This window comes from Eucyclogobius newberryi, unplaced genomic scaffold, assembly GCF_026437365.1.
Source record: "Eucyclogobius newberryi isolate DKJ021-1_F unplaced genomic scaffold, fEucNew1.0.hap1 SCAF_5, whole genome shotgun sequence".
In the NCBI taxonomy this organism is placed as follows: Eukaryota; Metazoa; Chordata; class Actinopteri; order Gobiiformes; family Gobiidae; genus Eucyclogobius; species Eucyclogobius newberryi.
Window position 1 is genome coordinate 40,224,197 of NW_027316167.1, and position 17,965 is coordinate 40,242,161.

The 17,965-nt window shown below is 47.3% G+C and overlaps 2 protein-coding genes across 4 annotated transcripts in view; one reads left to right on the forward strand and one right to left on the reverse strand.

The window, feature by feature from the left end:
- Positions 1-3,355: 3,355 nt before the first annotated feature.
- On the reverse strand, positions 3,356-8,332 carry senp8 (SUMO peptidase family member, NEDD8 specific). Its single transcript, XM_072465064.1, has 2 exons — positions 7,965-8,332; positions 3,356-5,373 (listed from the first exon to the last, which is right to left on the reverse strand). The coding sequence occupies exon 2, from the start codon at positions 5,347-5,349 to the stop codon at positions 4,711-4,713; it is 639 nt and encodes a 212-aa protein (XP_072321165.1). The 5' UTR covers positions 5,350-5,373; positions 7,965-8,332; the 3' UTR covers positions 3,356-4,710.
- A 4,259-nt stretch (positions 8,333-12,591) lies between these two features.
- The window catches only part of myo9aa (myosin IXAa), a 176,092-nt gene continuing 170,718 nt past the window's right edge, over positions 12,592-17,965 (forward strand). For all 3 annotated transcript variants that reach the window (XM_072465436.1, XM_072465437.1, XM_072465438.1), the window contains exon 1: positions 12,592-12,613. The gene's annotated coding sequence lies outside the window, so the exon portion shown is untranslated. The remainder of the gene's footprint in view (positions 12,614-17,965) is intronic.

Consider the following 17,965-nt stretch of genomic DNA (forward strand, 5'->3'; position numbering starts at 1 on the left):
GCCACATCCTCTCCAACAGTCTTCCTCCTGCTGCCACATCCTCTCCAACAGTCTGCCTCCTGCTGCCACATCCTCTCCAACAGTCTGCCTCCTGCTGCCACATCCTCTCCAACAGTCTGCCTTCTGCTGCCACATCCTCTCCAACAGTCTGTCTCCCGCTGCCACATCCTCTCCAACAGTCTGCCTCCTGCTGCCACATCCTCTCCAACAGTCTGCCTCCTGCTGCCACATCCTCTCCAACAGTCTGCCTCCTGCTGCCACATCCTCTCCAACAGTCTGCCTCCTGCTGCCACATCCTCTCCAACAGTCTGCCTCCCGCTGCCACATCCTCTCCAACAGTCTGCCTTCTGCTGCCACATCCTCTCCAACAGTCTGCCTCCTGCTGCCACATCCTCTCCAACAGTCTACCTCCCGCTGCCACATCCTCTCCAACAGTTTTCCTCCTGATGCCACATCCTCTCCAACAGTCTGCCTCCTGATGCCACATCCTCTCCAACAGTCTGTCTCCTGATGCCACATCCTCTCCAACAGTCTGCCTCCTGCTGCCACATCCTCTCCAACAGTCTACCTCCCGCTGCCACATCCTCTCCAACAGTTTTCCTCCTGATGCCACATCCTCTCCAACAGTCTGCCTTCTGCTGCCACATCCTCTCCAACAGTCTGCCTCCCGCTGCCACATCCTCTCCAACAGTCTGCCTCCTGCTGCCACATCCTCTCCAACAGTCTGTCTCCTGCTGCCACATCCTCTCCAACAGTCTGCCTCCTGCTGCCACATCCTCTCCAACAGTCTGCCTCCTGCTGCCACATTCTCTCCAACAGTCTGCCTCCTGCTGCCACATCCTCTCCAACAGTCTGCCTCCTGCTGCCACATCCTCTCCAACAGTCTGCCTCCTGCTGCCACATCCTCTCCAACAGTTTTCCTCCTGCTGCCACATCCTCTCCAACAGTCTGCCTCCTGCTGCCACATCCTCTCCAACAGTTTTCCTCCTGCTGCCACATCCTCCCCAACAGTCTGCCTCCTGCTGCCACATCCTCTCCAACAGTCTGCCTCCTGCTGCCACATCCTCTCCAACAGTCTGCCTCCTGCTGCCACATCCTCTCCAACAGTCTGTCTCCTGCTGCCACATCCTCTCCAACAGTTTTCCTCCTGCTGCCACATCCTCTCCAACAGTCTGCCTCCTGCTGCCACATCCTCTCCAACAGTCTGCCTCCTGCTGCCACATCCTCTCCAACAGTCTGCCTCCTGCTGCCACATCCTCTCCAACAGTCTGCCTTCTGCTGCCACATCCTCTCCAACAGTCTGTCTCCCGCTGCCACATCCTCTCCAACAGTCTGCCTCCTGCTGCCACATCCTCTCCAACAGTCTGCCTCCTGCTGCCACATCCTCTCCAACAGTCTGCCTCCTGCTGCCACATCCTCTCCAACAGTCTGCCTCCTGCTGCCACATCCTCTCCAACAGTCTGCCTCCCGCTGCCACATCCTCTCCAACAGTCTGCCTTCTGCTGCCACATCCTCTCCAACAGTCTGCCTCCTGCTGCCACATCCTCTCCAACAGTCTACCTCCCGCTGCCACATCCTCTCCAAGTTTTCCTCCTGATGCCACATCCTCTCCAACAGTCTGCCTCCTGATGCCACATCCTCTCCAACAGTCTGTCTCCTGATGCCACATCCTCTCCAACAGTCTGCCTCCTGCTGCCACATCCTCTCCAACAGTCTACCTCCCGCTGCCACATCCTCTCCAACAGTTTTCCTCCTGATGCCACATCCTCTCCAACAGTCTGCCTTCTGCTGCCACATCCTCTCCAACAGTCTGCCTCCCGCTGCCACATCCTCTCCAACAGTCTGCCTCCTGCTGCCACATCCTCTCCAACAGTCTGTCTCCTGCTGCCACATCCTCTCCAACAGTCTGCCTCCTGCTGCCACATCCTCTCCAACAGTCTGCCTCCTGCTGCCACATTCTCTCCAACAGTCTGCCTCCTGCTGCCACATCCTCTCCAACAGTCTGCCTCCTGCTGCCACATCCTCTCCAACAGTCTGCCTCCTGCTGCCACATCCTCTCCAACAGTCTGCCTCCTGCTGCCACATCCTCTCCAACAGTCTGCCTCCTGCTGCCACATCCTCTCCAACAGTTTTCCTCCTGCTGCCACATCCTCTCCAACAGTCTGCCTCCTGCTGCCACATCCTCTCCAACAGTTTTCCTCCTGCTGCCACATCCTCCCCAACAGTCTGCCTCCTGCTGCCACATCCTCTCCAACAGTCTGCCTCCTGCTGCCACATCCTCTCCAACAGTCTGCCTCCTGCTGCCACATCCTCTCCAACAGTCTGTCTCCTGCTGCCACATCCTCTCCAACAGTTTTCCTCCTGCTGCCACATCCTCTCCAACAGTCTGCCTCCTGCTGCCACATCCTCTCCAACAGTCTGCCTCCTGCTGCCACATCCTCTCCAACAGTCTGCCTCCTGCTGCCACATCCTCTCCAACAGTCTGCCTCCTGCTGCCACATCCTCTCCAACAGTCTGTCTCCTGCTGCCACATCCTCTCCAACAGTCTGCCTCCTGCTGCCACATCCTCTCCAACAGTCTGTCTCCTGCTGCCACATCCTCTCCAACAGTCTGCCTCCTGCTGCCACATCCTCTCCAACAGTCTGTCTCCTGCTGCCACATCCTCTCCAACAGTCTGCCTCCTGCTGCCACATCCTCTCCAACAGTCTGCCTCCTGCTGCCACATCCTCTCCAACAGTTTTCCTCCTGCTGCCACATCCTCCCACTCTTCATCCTCCAGGACAAAGTGACCTTCTCTTTCACATTGACCCTTCATGTGTCATGTGACTGTCCAGACTCTTCATACATTTGTATCATTTAGATATTAATCCCTGTGAAAGTTCAGATTTATAAGTTTGAATTAATGTTTCAGTCAAAATGCTAAGATGAATGTCATTTTAATGTCTTGATTATAATAACTGCTTATTCTTTCACCTCAAAGTTCTTCAGATCATTCTCCTTCACAATCTGGTAAAAGACCTTTAGACCTTTTGTTGTTCAGACTTTAAATCTTGAGTTTGTGAAGTTAGATTTAAAAACACTCCGTCCAAATCATTTTGTCCCAAAAAGAACTTAAAAAGTGGAGCCAACATCTTAAGGACACCAAGAATACCTGGATTTCTTGGATTCACAATTGGCATGATTAAGATGATAATGATAAAGATGAAGAAGAAATTAACTGAAAAACCCCCAGAATAAATATTGAACCCTGAATATGATTGTTCTATTATTTACTGACCGATCATAATTAGGAAAGACTGACAGTCCCAGTGTGTTGAATAATCACAAAGAAAATACTTCGGCCACATTTATTCATTTTCATTGAAACATTCAGCGTTCTAAACAGACTTTTACACTCTTATACTGAGCACATCCTGTCAGACCCTGAGCGTGTTCTGTGGAAACACTTCCTACATTCACTGCAAACTCAAACCATGAACTAAAGGACACAATCATCTTCTGTGACAGTGGTATTATGTACTTTAAGCCACGTTCGGACTGGCCCCGGACTGATTGACTTTAGAGCTCTTTGGAACACGTGCTCTGGCTTCGACTCACAAGAGCAGCTGACGTCACGTTCTTCATAAATAAAACCTAAATGTTTCCAGCAATTCAGAAAATCAGGTTTAGTAGTTCCACGTTCGTGTCTGAGACGAGGCTGAAGCTCGAGGAAACAGGAAATGACTTCTGGTTCATCGGTGGCATTTTCTTCATTTATTTCGCATTTGAACGGCTCCTGTCCAGTGCTGAGCGTCGATAAACAGGAGAGCGCTGATGCTAACGTGTGCTAGCTTTGTCTGTCGGCTCAACAATAAGTTAAAGGTTGAATGGACGATTTCTTTGGCCCAAATCTGAGTCTTATTTCCTCGTGGCGTGGACTGTCCATTAGTCCTGCCACGTGTCAATCATAAAACGCACCTACTGCTCACCTGCAGAGCCTGGTTCACCTGCAGAGCCTGGTTCACCTGCAGAGCCTGGTTCACCTGCAGAGCCTGGTTCACCTGCAGAGCCTGGTTCACCTGCAGAGCCTGGTTCACCTGCAGAGCCTGGTTCACCCGCAGAGCCTGGTTCACCTGCAGAGCCTCGTTCACCTGCAGAGCCTGGTTCACCTGCAGAGCCTGGTTCACCTGCAGAGCCTGGTTCACCTGCAGAGCCTGGTTCACCTGCAGAGCCTGGTGCAGCTCGTCCCCATGAGCAGCAAGTTTCCCTGTGTCTAAGCGCATGGATCTATCATAACATAGTTCCCTCAGTGTACGGGACAAAATGAAGACGGAGAAAGACTCGAGCTGACTCAGAAGAAGACGGAAATCTACGGGAGACGAGAGAGATGATGTGATCCGTCGCGCTAATAAACAAACGCATGTGTGTGTTGTATCGGTGCGTGAAAAATCGTCCATTGCGCCTTTAAGTCAGTTTAGTGAGAAATGATTCTTTTCTGTTTAAATCTGCGTCTGACTTCTCGTTTAAAGCGTTCCAGGAGCCGTCATCATCACTGGACTGGACCGGTCCAGTCGTCACGCCTACAGTCAAAGGAAGTACCTCGTGAAGTATTACAGTATTCTAGTATTCTAGTATTACAGTATTCTAGACCGTTGTATGAATGGATCTGTTGGACATGTGAAGCGGTGGAAGGACACGTGCACTGACCACAGCAGCAGACGGAGGACAGAGTCAGTGAAAGGCCAGACTCTGGACGAGCCTGCACCACTCGGCTCTCTTCTGTGTGACGTAGGCCGGGGTGATGGTGTTCCCGGGGAGGCGTGGCCCGCCCTCCGCCCTGACGCGCTCGCACAAGGCCTCCGCCACACAGATCACATACATGCCGCAGTCGTAGCTGTTCTGCTGCGAGGGGCACTGCTCCTCCTCGAGCGGCGCCGCCCCCCCGCCGCACAGGAACGCCTCCAGCTTGTGCGCGACGCGGCGAGCGTGCGCCGCGTTCCCGCCGCTCTGCGAGTCGTAGTGGGCGAAGTGGTTGGAGCCGCGGTGGTAGAGCAAGAGGCTCCAGTGAGTGCCCCCCGCGGTTTGGTTGGAGTTGTCGTTGACCGCCAGGAAGACCCACCTGCGCGAGGACAGTCCCAGCGGCTCCAGGAACAGCGCCAGCTCCTCGGGACAGGAAGCACACTTGATGAACTGAGTGACCTCTGGGCTGATGAAGGTGACGGACTCTTTCAGATCGGCGAAGCGTTCGGAGGAGAAATACTCAAAGGCGAACCCGATGACCTGGTCGTTGAGCCAGAGCGGTCCTTCCAGCAGGGCCACGTCTGAGCGTCGCAGCAGGCTGTCCTGATAACTCACCACCACAGGGTTCATGCTGCCACGTCACCACGGCAACGCCTGAACACACAACACCAACATCAGCCTCATGGTAAAGAATGCATCGGAATCCAACAATATTCACTGTCATATCACCAGAAACAGCACCAGTCTTATTTTTGTCTTATAGTCCACAGTGAGTTCATCAGTGGATTTTTATAGTAATTGTTGTATTTGAAAGACAAAGTCCTTCAACATTTTCTTTCATTTTTGTCCTCCACAGAAAAGACTCTTTACACGACATGAAATAATCTGATAACTACAAATCAGATCATACACACACACACACACGCACTCACACACGCACACACACACACACACGCGCACGCACACACACACACACACACACACACACAGACACATATACAGACAAGCACACACACAAAACTGCTGTTTTAGTTATAAAAGGTCACATGTTTTACAGCAGATATTGATTACGATGATCAAAATATTGATACAAATCTATAGAGTCAGTTATGATCGGTCGATTAATCAAATGTCAAACTACAAAATATTGCATGAACAAGAATTCATATCATAAATAAGATGTAAAGAGTACTGTGGTCCTCAGGTATTGAAGGCACTGCAGAGTTTGTACTGGTGTGTGTACTGTGTGTGAACACGCGTGTACTGGTGTGTGTACTGGTGTGTGTACTGGTGCGTGTACTGGTGCGTGTACATGCGTGTACTGGTGTGTGTACATGCGTGTACTGGTGTGTGTACATGGTGTGTGTACTGGTGCGTGTACTGGTGCGTGTACTGGTGCGTGTACTGGTGTGTGTACATGTTATGTACACGGTGTGTGTACTGCTGTGTGTACATGCACGTACTGGTGTGTGTACATGCGTGTACTGGTGTGTGTACATGCGTGTACATGGTGTGTGTACATGTTATGTACACGGTGTGTGTACTGGTGTGTGTACATGTGTGTACATGGTGCGTCTACATGCGTGTACTGGTGTGTGTACATGTTATGTACACGGTGTGTGTACTGCTGTGTGTACATGCGTGTACTGTGTGTGTACATGGTATGTACACGGTGTGTGTACTGCTGTGTGTACATGCGTGTACTGTGTGTGTACATGGTATGTACACGGTGTGTGTACTGGTGTGTGTACATGGTATGTACACGGTGTGTGTACTGGTGTGTGTACATGGCATGTACACGGTGTGTGTACTGTGTGTGTACATGGTATGTACACGGTGTGTGTACTGGTGTGTGTACATGGTATGTACACGGTGTGTGTACTGGTGTGTGTACATGGTATGTACACGGTGTGTGTACATGGCATGTACACGGTGTGTGTACTGGTGTGTGTACATGGTATGTACACGGTGTGTGTACTGTGTGTGTACATGGCATGTACACGGTGTGTGTACTGTGTGTGTACATGGCATGTACACGGTGTGTGTACTGGTGTGTGTACATGGCATGTACACGGTGTGTGTACTGTGTGTGTACATGGCATGTACACGGTGTGTGTACTGTGTGTGTACATGGCATGTACACGGTGTGTGTACTGGTGTGTGTACATGGCATGTACACGGTGTGTGTACTGGTGTGTGTACATGGCATGTACACGGTGTGTGTACTGGTGTGTGTACATGGCATGTACACGGTGTGTGTACTGGTGTGTGTACATGGCATGTACACGGTGTGTGTACTGTGTGTGTACATGGCATGTACACGGTGTGTGTACTGTGTGTGTACATGGCATGTACACGGTGTGTGTACTGTGTGTGTACATGGCATGTACACGGTGTGTGTACTGTGTGTGTACATGGCATGTACACGGTGTGTGTACTGGTGTGTGTACATGGCATGTACACGGTGTGTGTACTGTGTGTGTACATGGCATGTACACGGTGTGTGTACTGTGTGTGTACATGGCATGTACACGGTGTGTGTACTGGTGTGTGTACATGGCATGTACACGGTGTGTGTACTGTGTGTGTACATGGCATGTACACGGTGTGTGTACTGGTGTGTGTACATGGCATGTACACGGTGTGTGTACTGGTGTGTGTACATGGCATGTACACGGTGTGTGTACTGGTGTGTGTACATGGCATGTACACGGTGTGTGTACTGTGTGTGTACATGGCATGTACACGGTGTGTGTACTGTGTGTGTACATGGCATGTACACGGTGTGTGTACTGGTGTGTGTACATGGCATGTACACGGTGTGTGTACTGTGTGTGTACATGGCATGTACACGGTGTGTGTACTGTGTGTGTACATGGCATGTACACGGTGTGTGTACTGGTGTGTGTACATGGCATGTACACGGTGTGTGTACTGTGTGTGTACATGGCATGTACACGGTGTGTGTACTGTGTGTGTACATGGCATGTACACGGTGTGTGTACTGTGTGTGTACATGGCATGTACACGGTGTGTGTACTGTGTGTGTACATGGCATGTACACGGTGTGTGTACTGTGTGTGTACATGGCATGTACACGGTGTGTGTACTGTGTGTGTACATGGCATGTACACGGTGTGTGTACTGTGTGTGTACATGGCATGTACACGGTGTGTGTACTGGTGCTGGTGGGTGCACCAGGTGAAGACTGTTTCAGAGTCACACGGTGGACGCACGTGCTGTACCTGTACACGGCACATTCAGGCGGAGGGATCTGCCGTAAACTGCTGCTTCTTCTTCTTCTCAGGTTTCAAACATCGTCACGTGGACCAGAAAACCGACTCATGCGTCACATAAAACGGGCGTTTGTTTGTTTGTTTGTTTGTTTGTTTGTACGTTCAGCTCAAACTGTTCCAGACTGAAGCTGTAGCTCTGATACTTCACGTGAGGGACGCGTCCTTCTTCTACAACACATTTAATACTTGTAAATACTTTTCTGCGTGAAAGTGACGCGCGTGCTTTTACTAAAGTTCCCCAGACACGCAGCGGGTCGAATCACGCCAGAATAAACCAGAATAATAGTAGGAAAAGGCTCCGCGCGAATGTTTTCACGCTGCGGGTCAGTACTTCCGGGTTCCGTCAGTCATGTGACCGTGCAGACCCGGAAGCTGCACTCTCAGGACCGCACTGAGACGACCGCGCTCAGGTGGCACTTCTTCGTCCTGGTTTAGTTCTTTTGCTTCTTTTAAGGCTGCAACGATTAATCGACTTATTGTGACTTTGTTTAACATAAACGTAATCGTTTAACATAATCGTAATATTTTGATAACTGGAAACGTTCTCTGGACTAAAACACATACTAAAACTATTTTAAATCTATATTACACTTTAATCATACATACTCTCTAACTGGAAGCCCTCATTAACCATATTTCCACCTTTATTTGGTAAAAAATTAGTTTAAAAAATCTCAAACTTTGACAAGTTGCACCTTGCATTCATTAACTAGTCACTGCTAAAATAATCGGTAGTGACAGCTCCAGATTGTAATTAGAATCAGAATCAGAAAGTGATTCATTGCCATTGTCAGTGAACAGAATTCCCAAACTAGAAACTAATGTAATGTTGTAATGTATATTTTCTTTATTTGCATCACTTTATAGTGGTGACATTGTATGAAGGGGTCATATTATGTTTGTGTTATTCAGTATTGTCCTGCAGCTCGTGGGCTCAGGAACTGTCCCCTGTCCCTCAAACTGTTAAGTCTGTTAGACTTTGGGTCATGAAGAATGTTATTGTCACTTTTCACCAATAAAACAATGAACATCCATCGCTTTGAATCTAAACGACTTTATGACATTCTGCAGTTTTGAACAGGAAGTCAATGCATCTGTTTCTATCACTGAGCCAGATACATTCAGCTGTTTATAATGAACATGTAGAATGTGTAATCGTTTATTATAAAGTACTAATACTGTGTCCAGTTGTCCTCAGAGGTCAGAACTCGGACCTCAGAGATGTTTCATGTGGGTGTTTATGTTGACTTCAAACGAGTAATAAAAACCAGGAAAGCTATTTTATTAACCAGAACAGGACATTTGTGAGTTAGAAATCAATATTTGATTTGATTTTTGTTATTAGCTCTGTACAATTTTTATTTTCTAACCGCGAACGGTCAGCGGCTGCGAGGAGCGGCTCCACAGACAGCGACTGGACAGCGACTGGACAGCAGAGGTGAGTCCAGGGGCCAAACAGTGCACTCCAGTCAAGTTACTTTAGAATATAAGTATAATTAAAGCCGCAAGCGGCAATGAGGAGGGGGCGCTAACGCGCCCCAATTGTCCTTTTATTACGCCTACTGCTGAATCTGTGACGCTGTCACATCTTCTCCCCTTTGTTTTACCATCAAAAAGCAATTTTATTTTGAATTTTTGGCAAAATGTGCGGCTTTGCCGCACAGACACCGTGACTCTTTGAATAAAAATGTGGATAACTTTTGATGGTCCACCACTGAAGATGAGTCTCACCAAATTTCAGGTTAATAGGGCTGACGCCCTGAGGGGGAGGAGTTTGTGAAAGTATAAAGTGTAAACATGTTCTGGCGATTTCCCCATTGGAATAACATGGGAGGTTTCGGTCATCGCTACGGCAACGCCATAACAATTATGACATGGGTCTCATTGACTTTTTTGATGGGGATGCCAAAATTGAGTTGTGTGTCAAATTTCATATAATTTCGCAAAACTAAACATTTAACCTCCATATAAAATCTGTAGGGGGCGCTGTGGCACCAAATTAATTTATTTCACCTCAAGTAGGTTTAGGGCAAAGAGTTTAACAACTGATTCTAATTTGACGCAATTCGGACTTTATCTGCGCAAACGGCAGAAATTTTAAATATGGGAGATTTCTGAAATTCTAGCTACAGTTTGCGGCTTCGCCGCACCGAGACCGTGACAGGTATCAATGTAATTTGGATAACTTTTGATGTCCCACTCCTCAGTAGCATTTTCACCAAATTTCAGCTTTTTAGGGCCAACGCCCTGGGAGGAGTTCGTAAAAGTACGACGTTTGGAAAAACTCCCGAGTCATGTTTAGCCATTTTTGAAGCAATATGGCCGACATTTGGTTGGGCGGACGGCGTTGCCGTAATAATATTTTTTACTTCTCTTGTCACCATCTACCTCTGCGCCAAATGTCATGATTCTACGATCAGATTTCCCATCTCTCAATGCATTTTTGGTACATTTGGGGGCGCTGACGCGCCAATTTTTTTTATTTTAGAAAAGGGAAATAGCCAGAATGTAGAGAGGCACGATTTTTAGAGGTGTGAACATTTTTGTGACTTTTCGTCAATGTTCACTGGGTGAAAAATAGGGGGCGTGTCCCGAGAAGAAGAAGAAAGAAAGAAAGAATAATATTCTGATGCGAAAACAATGTTTCTCATTTTTCAAATATCATAAACTATACATTTTCGGAAAGTGCTCGCGCTTTCCTACCTCATGGTGTGGGTCCCTGGTCACTGACGGGTACTTTCGTTAATTTTGAGCGGGCTCCGCCCACTTTGTGTTTTTGGCCCTCTATACAGTAATAATGTTCAATTTTTGCATTACATGCTTATATGCACGGAACATGCAAGAGATGGGGAACGTATTCGTGAGCTACTTAGCGCAAATGAGTGCTTTATATGTAAAGTGCTCGTTTAGTGCGCACTTTTGCACGGGCTTCGCTCGTTTACAACGGTAATGTTCCATTTTCCTACTTCTAATTAGTATGCACGGGGCGTGCGTGAGTGAAGGAGTGCGTTAGTGAGTGTTTGGAAGTGGGCGAGCACTTCGCGCTCGATTTCGTGTGCGCACTTTCGCAGCCGTGCTTCGCACGGCCTTACGGGACTAATAGGCCTCTCGCCAGCTTGTGGCGCTCGGGCCTAATAAGTATAGTGTCAAAAAGTGACTCCAAAAATAAGGCAAATGTAATTCTTTCTTCAGTACTGCCCAGGTCTGAAAACAACACAGACCTGAATTTGAACTGACACTGTTCAAACTGATCATATAATAGATCCAAATATAATAGATCCATGGTTAAACGCAGGGGCCGCCATGTTGCATTTTCTGACAGATAAAGTCTGAGTTCTGAAATGTCACCTGAGTTTCTAAGTAGTAATTCTGACATGTAAAGCTGTTCCAGTGTGAATTTACTACTTTACTAAAATTCTGAAAATACGACAATGACGAGTGGAACCCAGCAATAAAAAAAGAACAACTGGTTTTGATTATTTGTACAACGTAATAAAGTAGTTATATAATAATGCAGTTATATTATAATTCAGTTATTTAATTGTTAGAATTGTGTTCTCATACATATTGTTATTTATGTGCACTTTATGTTGATGTATTATTTTGTTGTTATATTTGATCACTTACGGTTGTGACCACTTCCTCTACCTGGTGTCTTGCCGGGATATAAATTGATTGCTGTTGAACTCTGCACCTGATGGAAATAAACTGGAACAAAGAAGCTACGAGTGTGTGTTCTTTTCAGAAAAGATGTCTGACGAACAACAAATCGCAACAATAATAATGCAGTTATATAATAAAGCAGTTTTATAATAATGCAGTTATATACTAATGCAGTTATATTATAAAGCAGTTATATAATAAAGCAGTTTTATAATAATGCAGGTATATACTAATGCAGTTATATTATAAAGCAGTTATATAATAATGCAGGTATATACTAATGCAGTTATATTATAAAGCAGTTATATAATAAAGCAGTTTTATAATAATGCAGTTATATATATTAGACTCAGTGGCAGAGAGACGCAAACAGCGAAAGAAGAGTCCTGAGTGCGGTCCTCTCAGGGCGGTCCTGAGCACGCAGCTCCGCCTCTGCACATTCACACTATTGGCTATTGCGTCGTCTGCGCCATGCGTAAACAGGCCCCGCCCCCAGTGCGCCCTCGTGAACGCGCACGCGCCGCTGCCGCTGCCCGCGCGCGCTCCCTGAAGACGAGCGGCCGCGGCTCTGATTAGCACCGCGAGAGGAGGAGTGTTCGAGCGACCGTGACACCGAGCGACCGGACGGACGGACGGACGGACGGACGCAGCGTTCTCCTGGACACGGTACACGGCGCTTTGCTGCGGGAAAATGCGCCACGGTTCAGCACGGATTAAACTGACGCGACCCGCTGAGGAAACCGCGCTTTGACGGGGGAATGCGGGGAATTAGATAGTGACCGAGACCGAGTGCGTTTGCGTGGAGCTTCCGCCGCCGCCGCCGCCGCCGCCGCCGCCGCCGCCGCCGCCGCCGCTGCTGCTGCTGCTACAAACCGAACCATCCCGTGGAGAAAAACACCGTGGATCGAGGCTCCCGTTCAGCCACACGTCTGAAGGTAAAACGTGTGTTTAAGAGGGAAGGGGAGGCCCGTAACGACCCTCTGTGAGCGGGGGACCGAGGCCAGTCTCCCCGTCCCCCGGTGCAGCAGCTCCGGGGGACGGGGGACCGAGCACCGGGGGACGGGGGACCGAGCACCGTGTGACGGGGCCGTGTTGCTTGGAGCGTTTCAATGCATCATCAGAAGGTGCAAAATTCCCTGAATGGAGGTCAAAATGAAGCAGAGCATTTGATTTTCACTGAAATAACTCCAGATGGAAACAAAATGTGTTTTTCCTGCATGAAAAACAGCATCTGCGCTGAAGTATGTGCCATTTCTCTGGATAAAACTCAAAACGCTGCAAGTGTTTGCGCAGTAAATCCTTCAAATTGTGATTTTGCCTTCATAATAATCATAATACCCATTTAAATAAGCAGATGATGTGAAATCCAATAGTAAAGTGTTCAAATGTATCTGAGCTTTTACTTGGACAAAACCACATCATTTTTCATATTTGTTGATGTTCTGAGCTTCACGTTCCTTCACGTCAGTTACTTCATGTTCCACTCATTTTTGCCTCTGTTCCAGACTTTAGGATGTGTTTGTTCACAGACTCTTAGAGCGTTCTCCATTCTCTGATGGCGTGAACCCTTTGGACACGTTTGGTCTCCAGACGCTCCACACGTCATGATTCAGCGTGTGGGTTTGTCTCCTGGATGTTGGATGGAGTCATTGCATCAAGGCAGCGGCGGCGTGTTGTGCTGAGTCCTGCAGTGGGGCGGGGTGAACGCTCCCATGTATTATTTAGTCGTAGAGGTCAAAAGAGCTAAAAGGAGCGCTCTTATGCATCAGCAGAAGCTCTGATGTGCAGGGAAGGTGCTGAATCATGGGCCGTCCCGGGACGTCAGTGGGACGATCTGCACCGTCTCTGTCGTCACGTTTTCAGGAGCAGAATGAGCCTGAACGTGCTACAGGGATTCTACCTCACGTCAGATGAACCTGTTTCACTTCTGTTACTTCTGTGTCAGTGATCGTAAATAATCATTAGTTCACGTTTCTTCTCACAATAATCGTAACACGGCATGTCTGATATTAGAACATCCCTGTGTCATGTTTCAGCTTCTGTCCAATGTTATATTGAACGCTATTACACGTATCCATAACTCGGGTCACAATATAATCGTAAAAAATATAAATCGTGATAATTATAGAAGGAAAATGAAGTATTTTTTGTTCCCAAAAACTAGAGCTAAATGTAAAGAACGTTTTTATCCGTCTGTTTTTGTCACATTTAACTTGAGTTTGTCTTTCAGAAAGTTCAATTTGGTAAAGCCGGTCACAAACTTGAAGAATAGTAACAAAAAAAAGAGATTTCACGGTTGTTTAGTCACAGTCGCAGTCAATGTGAGTAATGGTTAAATTGTTCCTCACAATAATCCTATTAACAAGTCAGATCTGTGGAGAGGCAACCACCTCTCACAAGAAAGAACGTTAGTGCAGCGTAAACCTAACCAGCCTTTAACTCTTGTGCTCTGTGTTTTATACCGTTATAATCTGTATTTGTCCCGATGTCACAGTTTAGTCTTATGTTATTGTGAAAGACAGAGTGTGTGTGTGTGTGTGTGTGTGTGTGTGTGTGTGTGTGTGTGTGTGTGTGTGTGTGTGTGTGTGTGTGTGTGTGTGTGTGTGTGTGTGTGTGTGTGTGTGTGTGTGTGTGTGTGTGTGTGTGTGTGTGTGTGTGTGTGTGTGTGTGTGTGTGTGTGTGTGTGTGTGTGTGTGTGTGTGTGTGTGTGTGTGTGTGTGTGTGTGTGTGTGTGTGTGTGTGTGTGTGTGTGTGTGTGTGTGTGTGTGTGTGTGTGTGTGTGTGTGTGTGTGTGTGTGTGTGTGTGTGTGTGTGTGTGTGTGTGTGTGTGTGTGTGTGTGTGTGTGTGTGTGTCACCCGCGGCTCCTCTTCTTTATGGGCTTGGTAATGTTCAGAGTTTTCATTGGAAGTAAATCTGAAATAATTGTGATATGGCTGTTGAAGACTAAATTTAATGATGGCAATAATATCATTATTTCAGTTGTATGAAAACAACAATGTTCTTGCTGTAACTAGTCTTTACTTTAACTTTACTAGTCTGACTTGCCAGAGACTAAACTGGTCATAAATTGAGGTTAGTTTAGAATGAGAATCATGACATAATCAGCTTTTAAACACAGTACGGAGGACATATATTGAGTGATTCTGAGTTATTTTGGCTGCCATAACTGGAACTAGAGTGCTGCTGAAGCCTGTGATCAGTAAAGATCATGAGTACATTTAAAGTACATAGTGATCAGGTTATATACTTGAGGCATCACATGACCTAACTGCAGTCCAAATAGTGAGAAACATTTCAACAGAATGTGTTTATTACTGAAACGGTAGTGGACGGTTTAGTGCTGAACTCTGCAGGCGCTCTGCTCTGCTCTGCACAGGTGATGAGGGTAAAGTGGGCCTGTCCTGTTGGAATGTGGGCCCTGAGAAGACACAGCTGCCACAGACATCTGACACTCTGCAGGGCCCTCCTCTGTCAGCTATTTCCAAAAGATGCACGGGCCTCCACACATGAAACACCAGTGCATTTGTTTTCTGCAGACACATCTAAAACCATCCTCCATAAGTGCTCTGCTGTGTTCTTCTGTACTCTACGCCAACACTCATTTAATCATCACCTCACAAAACATCTTGTACATCTTTAGGTTGGTTAATACAGTTAAATAGGGAAACTGTTAATATTAGGGACCTTCACGTGAATCTTTTGGACCGTCATTGCCAAAGACCATGGCTCATTTAAACGTTGCCCTTGTTTGAATCTTTCTCAGTTGTTCTTCCAGTCCTGATGAAACAGAACCACACATGTTCTGTCTGCATATTTGGTTGTCGTGAGATCATTTCCCTTCGATAGAATGCACTCTACATTCCCATGACAGAAAAACAACGTTGTGGCCCAGTCCAGTTTGAAGGGAGCGTCCTCGGAGTGACATGTGCCTGTAGACGCCGTGGACGTGTTGCATGTTCTCCTCGCCACCTTCTCCATTATTTGTTCTCCCAGTCTGTAATTGGCTTTTCCTTTCGTCCCATTGTTCTCGGAATGTCAGCAGACCTTCTCAAAGCTGTCTGAGGAGTTCCCTGGAGCATGGTGCGGTGTGTCGGTGGTGCTCACATGATAGAGGTGCTCTCCACAGTGTGTGGCCCCGTGACAGGATTGTACGGTGCGAGTGATTGGCGTTCACATGAAGTCATTAAAGAGGAACCTGCCTGTGTAGTGCCGGACAAAGCTGCCCTTTCTTCAGGAGACCATTATATGAGGCGCTCTCCGGCCTCAAAGGCTCAACTTCCCCACGTTTAGCATTTCCCCTCATTAACTCGCCGCTGCTAACTGGATCCTCCGAGATGGACAAGACTGGGCTTTGTGTTTAGCTTCTGTTTGTGTGAGGCGCAAACTCACAGGGTGGACACGGGAATCAAACAAAGCTGTGGATGTAGGTCAGTTTGGTCAGTTGGGTCAGTTTGGTCAGTTGGGTCAGTTGGGTCAGTTGGGTCAGTTGGGTCAGTTTGGTCAGTTGGGTCAGTTGGGTCTGTTGGGTCAGTTGGGTCTGTTGGGTCAGTTGGGTCAGTTGGGTCTGTTGGGTCAGTTGGGTCAGTTGGGTCTGTTGGGTCAGTTGGGTCAGTTGGGTCTGTTGGGTCTGTTGGGTCTGTTGGGTCAGTTGGGTCTGTTGGGTCTGTTGGGTCAGTTGGGTCAGTTGGGTCAGTTGGGTTAGTTGGGTCAGTTGGGTCAGTTGGGTCTGTTGGGTCTGTTGGGTCTGTTGGGTTAGTTGGGTCTGTTGGGTCAGTTGGGTCTGTTGGGTCTGTTGGGTCAGTTGGGTCTGTTGGGTCAGTTGGGTCAGTTGGGTCAGTTGGGTTAGTTGGGTCAGTTGGGTCTGTTGGGTCTGTTGGGTCTGTTGGGTTAGTTGGGTCTGTTGGGTCAGTTGGGTCAGTTGGGTCTGTTGGGTCTGTTGGGTCTGTTGGGTCTGTTGGGTCTGTTGGGTTAGTTGGGTCTGTTGGGTCAGGAGGTTATGGGACTATGGGAGATTAAGTCTTGTGCACCTTTGGAGGAAACTGGAGAAGTCCGTAGGGCTTTGGAGAATAGTTTTGCACTAATTGGTTTGGCTTTTGACGGTTCAGCGTGAGCTAACGTGTCGCTACACCGGCTAAATGGAGTTTGTCAAACAGATCGATTAGTAAAAGAATTGTTCAGCTTTAACAATGATTATTTTTGATTCATCGCGAAAGGCCCGTCATTTTGATGTAACTCAAGGTCATAAAGTCCCTCTCAGCTGAGGGCATATTTCAACCATTATTCCATTACGTGGTTGCGAAATTGATTGATCGACTTGTTGCAGCTTCAGTCTATGAACCTTATACTTGGGGCCCGGACTCGAGGGGGGGCCGGACTCGGGGCCTGCTTGACCACAAACTGGACAGGAGAGCAGTGGAGTTTTGTGTTGTGCCTTTTCACACTAAAGTGTGAAGATAACGCATAAACAAAACATCGGCCTCTGCTTGAGCTTCAAGGCCTTCTGCTTCTGAAATAAAGTACAACTACCGCCTGATATATCTGTCAGCTGATACGTGATGCTCGACTGTCTCTTCAAGACAAGAAAGCATCATTATTATTTCCTTTCCTTTTCTTATACAGATGTCTCATCAATATTAATTTCATGAAAATAAACAAGACAAAGACCTTATGTACTTTTGTACAAATTCTCACCAGATTCCACATTTTTAGGACTTTGTGCTTCTTTCATGTGTTCCTTTTTTACACAAAGAACAGAACTAGTTCATTTTACTCACTTTTTCTCACATGTTAATTATTCATCGCAGTTTATAAGCGTTTTTTACAACTTTCAGTTTAACAACGTGTAAGGCTAGCAGACGTTAGCATGCTAACGCCGTGCTTCCTGCTTTTCAGGGAATGAAACGCTCTATAATTAGATGCAGACGACACGTTTTGCCCCAAAGAGCTGCTTTTACTACACATCTGTGCTCGGGCAGCAGTTTACTACATCAGGAAGAGCCTTTAACTAAAACACCGTCACATTTCGTCCTCCAAAGTCTGAACTCTGCTCCAAACGACATGCTTTTACTGACGAGTTTGGCTGTGGACCTCTGCATTCATCAACCATTAGAAATGACTCGATTTAAATTTGATGAACTGCCCCACTAACCCCACATTCTGAAGTCTAACTCTCCATCGTACTGTATCAGCTGAATCCAGTACAGCAGATGTTTTGTCTTTATGGAGAAGAGCAAAGTGTTTTTGTTTGGTCCGTACAGTGAAGCGGAGCTCTTATCTGTGAGGAATT

Excerpts from the sequence above, each read along its gene's own strand:
- senp8 (XM_072465064.1), bottom strand. The coding sequence starts at position 5,349 with ATGAACCCTGTGGTGGTGAGTTATCAGGACAGCCTGCTGCGACGCTCA.